The sequence below is a fragment of the Mustela erminea genome, chromosome 6, assembly GCF_009829155.1.
Source record: "Mustela erminea isolate mMusErm1 chromosome 6, mMusErm1.Pri, whole genome shotgun sequence".
Classification (NCBI taxonomy): Eukaryota; Metazoa; Chordata; class Mammalia; order Carnivora; family Mustelidae; genus Mustela; species Mustela erminea.
In genome coordinates, this window is record NC_045619.1 from 105,573,987 (window position 1) to 105,581,693 (window position 7,707).

The 7,707-nt window shown below is 43.4% G+C and overlaps 1 protein-coding gene across 1 annotated transcript in view; it reads left to right on the plus strand.

Moving 5' to 3' along the window:
* Positions 1–6,516: 6,516 nt before the first annotated feature.
* LOC116594154 (IQ motif and SEC7 domain-containing protein 3-like) overlaps positions 6,517–7,707 on the plus strand; it is a 106,942-nt gene continuing 105,751 nt past the window's right edge. Inside the window, 1 exon segment of the mRNA XM_032349153.1 lies at positions 6,517–7,425. Coding sequence (XP_032205044.1) covers positions 6,878–7,425 — 548 coding nt within the window. The 5' untranslated portion in view covers positions 6,517–6,877.

Below are 7,707 nucleotides of genomic sequence, written 5' to 3' on the forward strand. Positions count from 1 at the left end.
GATGGCAAATTTAAATCCAAACATATTTATAAATAAATTAAATGTAAATAATCTAAGCACTCCAATTAAAAGAATGTCAGGCTGGATTCTTTTTTGTTTGGTGGGGGGAGGATGAGGGAGGGGTTGAGAGAGGATCTTAAGCAGGTTCCATGCCCTCACAACTATGCGATCATGACCTGAACCTAAATCACGAGTCGGATGCTCAACATGGTTGGAACTGGGGGGGATTATGCTAAGTGAAGTAGGTCAAGCAGAGAAAGACAATTATTATATGATTCTACTCATATGTGTAACATAAGCAATAGCATGGAGGATCATAGGAAAGGGAGAGATATCTGAAAGGGGAGAAATCAGAGAGAGAGATGAACCATGAGAGACTATGGACCCTGGGAAAAAAACTGAGGCTCTCAGGAGAGGGAGTGGGGGGAGGGGGTAGCAGGATGATGAGTATTAAGGAGGGCACATGTTGTGATGAGCACTGGGTGTTATACGTAACTAATGAATCACTGGACACTACATCAAAAATTAATGATGCACTTACTATACAGTGGCTAACTGAACATTAAAAAAAAAAAAAAGAGTTGGATGGTTAACCAACCAAACCACCCAGTTGCCTCCCAAGCTAGATTTTTAAAAAGTTAGATCCAACTAAATGTATTCTATAGGAAAAAAAAAAAACAAACTAAATTTAAAGACATACATAGATTAAAAGGAAAAGAATGAGGAAAAATGTAACATGTTGTATTGGTTTTCTGTGGCTGCCATAATGGATGATTACAAATGTAATGGCTTAAGCCATTCAAATTTATTATCTTACAGTTCTGTAAGTTAGAAACTTAACATGGGTGTCACTAGGCTAAAGCGATGTGTCAGTAAGGCTGCCTTCCTTTCTGAAAACTCTAGGCAGGAATTGGTTACCTTACTTTTTCCATCTTCTAGAGACCACTCACATTCCTTGGCTCATGGTTCCTTCCTCTATCTTCAAAGCAAGCAAAGCAGGTCTAGTCCTTCTCACATAACACTACCCTGACCATTCCTTTGTAGTCCTACCTCCCTGTGACCACAACCACAAATAGTTCTCTGCTTTTAAGGAATCATGTGGTTAGAATGGGCACAGGTGTGCTGAGGACAAAATCCAGGACAATCTCCCCAATCTCACTGTTCTTAATTTTAATGGCATCTGCAAAGTTTCTCTTGCCGTGTAGGGTAATACAATCACAGTTTACTGGGACAGTATATGGATGTTTTGGGGAGCCATTGTTCTGCCTACCACAAAAGCAAATATTAATAATGGGAAAGCTGGAATAGCTATCAGACAACTGCACATAGAACATTCATCAAAATAGACCATAAATTAGACCCTATAAAAGTTCCAAAAATTTCAATTAATCTTACAAGATTGAACTCATATAGATATGTTCTCTGACCACAAAGGAATTAAATTAGAAATGAATAATAGAAAGATTTGCAAATACAAGGAGAAATTTAAAAATATTTTGCACTAAATAAATATGAGAAATTGGGATGCAGATAAAACAGTGCTTGGTGGAAACTTCAGAGCTTTAAGTACTTATACTAAACAAGGAGTAAGTTTCAAGGTCAATAGTGTAAGCTTCTATCTTAAGAAGCTAGTTTAAAAAAAGCAAATGGAAACAAAAATAGGTAGAAGAAAAGAAAGATAAGAGAGCAAATCAATGAAATAGCAAACGGACAAACAATAGAGAAAAATCAATGACACTAAAAATTAGTTATATGAAAATATAAAAATGGATAAATATTTAGCCAGACTGAGTTTAAAAAACACCCAGATTACCAATATCAGGAATGAAAGAGGAGACATCACTACATAGCCTACAGACATTAGAAGGCTAATAGGAACATATTATAAACAACTTCATGCCAAAAAGTTTGGCAACTCAGATGAAATGGATACATCATTAGATTACGACACACATACTGACTTGAAACAACACAATTCATTATCTTACAGTTCCACAAGCCAGAAGTCCAAAATGCATTTCACCTGGCTAAAATCAAGGTATTGGTGGGATTGCATTTCTTCTGGAGGCTCTGGAGGAGAATCTGTTTCCTTCCTTTTTCTATTTTTTATATGCCACCTGCATTTTCTGAATTTTGCTTCCCAGATAGCAATTGCTTCATTCTGACCTCTGCTTCTGTTGTCACATCTCCTTTCTGACACTCTCACATCCCCATTACAAAGGCTCCTATGATTACATTGGACCCATCCAGATAATCCAGTATACTCTTTCTATTTCAAGATCCTTAAATTAGGGCACCTGGGTGGCTCATTTGGTTGGGCAACTGCCTTCAGCTCAGGTCATGATCCTGGAGTCCTGGGATGGAGTCCTGCATCAGGCTCCCAGCTCCATGGGGAGTCTGCTTCCCTCTCTGACCTTCCTCCCTCCCGTGCTCTCTCTCACTCCTCTCTATCTCTCTCAGATAAATAAATAAAATCTTAAAAAAAAAAGATCCTTAACTTGATCACATATTTAAAGTTGCTTTTGCCACGTAAGGATTCACAGGTTTTGGAGACTAAAACAGACTATAGCACATTCACAGGTTTGGGAGACTAAAACAGATATCTTGGGGTGATCATTCTGCCTACCAGAGACACAAATTACCAAAATGGATACACAAAGAAATAGAATGGATGAAAAACCCCCTATCTATTAAAGAACTTGAATTTGTAGTTAAATATCTTCTCACAAAGAAACCTCCAGGTTGGAATGGCTTCAGTGATGAATTCTGTCAAATGTTTAAGGAAAAAAATGAACTTCGACTCTTCATACCAAATACAAAAATTAACCTAAAATAGATCACAGATCTAAACATAAAAACAAAAATGGTAAAACTTTCAGAAGAAAACACAGGAGGACATGCTTTCGACTTTGAGATAGGCAAGGAATTTTTAGATAGGATGCAAAAAGCATGAGCTAGGAGAGAAAAAAATGGTAAGATTTTCTTTATCAAAATAAAAACCTTTGCTATTCAAAAGACAATGGTAAGAAAGTGAAAAGGCAAGCCAATGACTAGAGAAAATATTTGTAATATATGCATCTGACCAAGACTGCTTTCCAGAATATATAGAGAACTCTTACAATCAATAGATAAGAAAAACAATTCAATAGAATGAGTGGGCAGAGAAAACAGGTAAATGGCCAACAGCACCTGAGAAGAAACTCAACAGTGTTAGTCAACAGAAAAATATTTGGGAAATCCATATTAATATACTACTACCCACTCAGAGTGATAAAACTTAAAAAGCCTAAAAATACCAAGTGTTAGTGAGGATGTAAAAACACCTGAACCTCTCATACACTGCTGGTGAAGATAAAAAATAGTACAACCACTTTGGGAAACAATTTGAGAGTTTCTTATTATGTTAAATATATATTTAGTATATGACTCAGCAACTCCAATTCCAGAGTTTCTCCACACCAAATAGGTCCACACAAAGACTTGTCCGTTATGCTCATCCACAACAACTTTTTTCAAAATAACCAATACCTAGAAACAACCAAAATGTCCACATTTAGGTGAATGGGTAAACTACGGTTTTTATCCATACCACACAAGACTACTCAGAAAAAAAAAAAAGAACACACTATTGATATCATAATAGAATAGATGAATCTCAAAAGCATTATGCTGAGCAAAAAAAATACACAAAAGAGTATATATTTTATGATTGCCATTTATAAGAAATTCTAGAATAGGCAAAACTAATTTATCTTGACAAAAAGTAGATCAATGGTGGACTGAGGCTGAGGCTAAAAGCAACTGACTGCAAGGGGCATGAGGTTACTTTTCTTTTTTTCTTTTTTTTTTTTTTTTTTAGAGAGATACCACAAGCAGATGGAGAGGCAGGCAGAGAGAGAGAGAGAGGGAGGCAGGCTCCCTGCTGAGCAGAGAGCCTGATACGGGACTCAATCCCAGGACCCTGAGATCATGACCTGAGCAGAAGGCAGCGGCTTAACCCACTGAGCCACCCAGGCGCCCTGAGGTTACTTTTTATAGTGATGGAAATTTGGATCACATGGGTATATGTATTTGGCAAAACTCTTTAAATCTTGCATTCAACGTGGATGCATATTATTACATTTAAGTTGTAACTCAATACAATTGATTTTTTTAATAAACAGGAAAAAAGCGCCAAAAAAAAAAAAATGAAAGTACTTGGGCCCCATTCCTAGTGATTTCAACATAGCAGGACTAACATGGGTCCCTGAAACCTGCATTTCAAACAAGTCCTATGGATAATTATGCTGCAGGTTATTTTATTTGTAGAAATAGTATTGTCTCTATGGGCACCCAACTCATGGAAAACAAACTGACTAGGCGAGCAAAGAAAATTCAGAAGAAAAGTGTTTGAATTTTTGTGTGCCCTCATTCCATCTCCCCATTCCATCCCCCAACCTTCATTCTTTAGTTGGAATACTGATCACTACCAAAGGATCCTCTCCCAACTGTTGGCTCAGCTATGGATAGGTTCTTTCACTCATTCTTTATAGAAGGAAGTTTCCTCGGAAAATAAATGGGAGAAAAACAAAATAAAAACACACACTGGTACAGAGAAACCAATGTATTTGCAGAGCACATCTCCTTTCCCATAAGGGCATTATAGTCTGGCACCAGATGGACTTGGCTAACCCAGCTCGCTGGACACGTGGTATCCACAGATACGCCTACCCTGGGGAAACAACAACCATGTGGAGAATAGAACAGGAGAATAACAGATAATGGTAAGAGCACTCACAGCCCAGAGGAAAAGGCCATTCTTCTGTCAAATTAGATTAAATCAAAGTTCTCTATTTCCATCCCTTAGTCTTGTCCTTCTGTCTGACATATCTTCTTCATCTTCTGCTCTCCTGTTCTGTCTACCTGGTGAAATTTTCCATCCTTCAGAACCTAGCTTGAGTAACACCTCTCCTGATCAGACCACCAGAGTCAAACAACTGCTCCCTCCCCTGAACTCTTATGAAACTTGGCTTGAAGAGCTCTAACAGAAATTCTGATTTGCATTTTAGCTATTTAGGTGCATGCCTTATCTACTGTACTAGATTATAATCTCCTTGGTTATGGAAATCATAATTTATTATCTATGCTGGGTATAGCCTGCCTAGTTCCTAGTACATTACTTAGCAATTAGTGGGTGTTACACGTACATTTGTTGTAGTAATTAATGAATGATTCAGTCCATGCTGATTCATATCTCTGATCTTTTGCTCCTGCTGTTCCTCTTTCCAGGAAAATCCTTTCCACTTCAAGTGTTACTTTCCCCAAAAGGTCTTCCCAGATCCCAAGCTGCTGGGCTCCTGTAGTACTCTGGGCATATTTCTATCTTATAACACACAACCAGAACCATATATCGAAGTTAAATATTTACTACCTGTTTCACCTACTTAATTGTAAGCTTCAAGAACCCAAAGATTCCATCCTAGTCATCTCGATCTTACCACCACCTAGCCCAGTGTTTGTAGGAGAATGCACTGCATAAATGTTGTGTTTTTTTTTTTAAATAGAACGATTTCTTCAGAAGTTTCTGGAAGCCTGAGCCACGACACACGGTGTAAGGTTTTACAGGCGAGATAAACACGACACCAGGCGAGGTAGGCACAAGGCAAGATTTATCAAAGGCGCTCTCCTGCGAAGTTTCAGGGCTCAGGAGAAGGGGAACCAGAAAAGTTGCATCCGGAGGAGGTGGGCACCCTCCGGCAAGGCACCCCAACTCTGGAAGGAGGAGTGGGGAAGTCGCGCTGGGAGGGGGTCCAGTGGGTCTTTTATCTGGGTTAAGAGAGGGAATAGGTTCACAGCCATATAAGGTATGGTATTCGGGGGATTGGAGGGTTGTGGGAGTCCTGATGTTCCGGTTTCTTGCATAGGTATCCGGTTACTTGTGGAGACATGAACTGGGCATACATCCTTATGGCGGGAGAGTCAAGGGTTAAGAAAGGGGGGGCCTCGATAATGGTGGACCGGCGATCATTTCTATTGTTTCTCCTGCATTCCCAGAGCCGCCAACCCAACACACAGGACCTGGGTTTATTTAGTTAATGTTCATATTAGAGTGGCTGAGACTGTCCTGAGGTCTCATTTCCTGAGAAAACCCAGCATAAACAGACTTCGCACTCTAAGTTCCCTCTTGGCTGAATAAAGAAGGACTAGATGTTCTCTAGGGTCCCTTATAATTCTGTGATCCTTGTGTCCCAGGGAATTCCCTAGCAGAATAGGTTGTTGAGTACAAAAGAGGCAAGTGTGGCCTCTCTCAGAAGGCCTTTAAGATGACCCATAACCTCTGGGATGGTTGGACACAGGAAGAAGAATGCGACCTTTCAGAGTCCCATGACTTCCTCGTTTCAAATATATTTCTCTTCCCTTTGCCACCTTCTCCCCCCCTCCCCCTTCTCCCGGCCTCTTCCTCTTCTTTTCCTCTTTCCTTATCTGCTTTTCTTCTTCTACCCATCCCACGGCACTCTCCCAGTACCGCTAAGTCCACCTCACCCGCTTTCTTTTGGTCTCCCGATTTATCTATCTCTGGTCCCCTTCGTTTATCCTGCTCCCCTATCCACTCCCTCGCTCATCTCCCTTCTCTGTCAGCCCTGCAGGAAGCTGAGACTCCTCACGAAGCCTGGAGGTGGGAGGGTGGGTGGGTGGACCCTGGCGCGGCGGTCCCGCCCCTCGGTGCGTGTGTGAATGTCTGTGTGGCCGTGACGCGGCGCCGGCGGCGGCGGGGAGGGAGGTTGGGCCCGCTGGAGAGGGAGGCGAGCGGATTGCTGGGGCTGCTCGGCTCCTGCGCGCCCTCGCGCTCCCCGCCGCCCGCCGAGGCGCAGGCAGGGCGCAGGCGGCGGCGGGCGGCATGGAGAGCCTGCTGGAGAACCCGGTGCGTGCCGTGCTCTACCTCAAGGAGCTCACGGCCATCGTGCAGAACCAGCAGAGCCTCATCCACACCCAGCGCCCGCGCATCGACGAGCTGGAGCGGCGGCTGGACAAGCTAAGCGCCGAGAACCGCAGCCTGTGGGAGCACCAGCAGCTGCTGCAAGCCCAGCCTCCGCCCGGGCTCATCCCTCCGTCGCCAGCCCTGCCGCCTGCCACCCCGGCCACCGCTGCCGTCGCCGGGGCCCAGGAACCTCTCCAGAACCACGGACAGATCTCTCCCGCAGCGCCACAGCCCGCGCCGGAGCAGCCACCGCTTCAGCACCACGGACAGCTCCTGGCGCAGCCCCAGCCGGGCCCCAGCACCAGGGCTCACGCACCTCAGTCGCCCCACCAGCACCCAGTGGCGCCTGGGGCTGTCGCCGACAAAGACAAGGAGCGGCCCCCGAGTTGTTGCACTGCTGCTGGAACCCTCCTTCAGCATAAATCCCCCGCCGCCCTCGGCAAGGGCGTCCTGAGCAGGAGACCCGAGTGAGTGGGGAAGAAGGGAGGCGGATTGTAGTGATAGAAAGGGAAGCAAATGGGTGTAAGGAGGAGATAAGGGGGAAATTGGGATCCCCTAAGAGTCTGAAGGACTAGGACAACCTGAAGTGAAGAGATGAGAAGATGTTTGGAGGTAGAAGTGTGTCAAGGAGATTTGGGGGGAAAGAGGGATTGATATCAGTGTTTGAGAGGTTTCAGGGGATGTTGGAGCAAAAGAGAGAATCCAGACCCTTACGGAGGGGCAAAGAAGGGAAGAAATGGGTTTTTAAG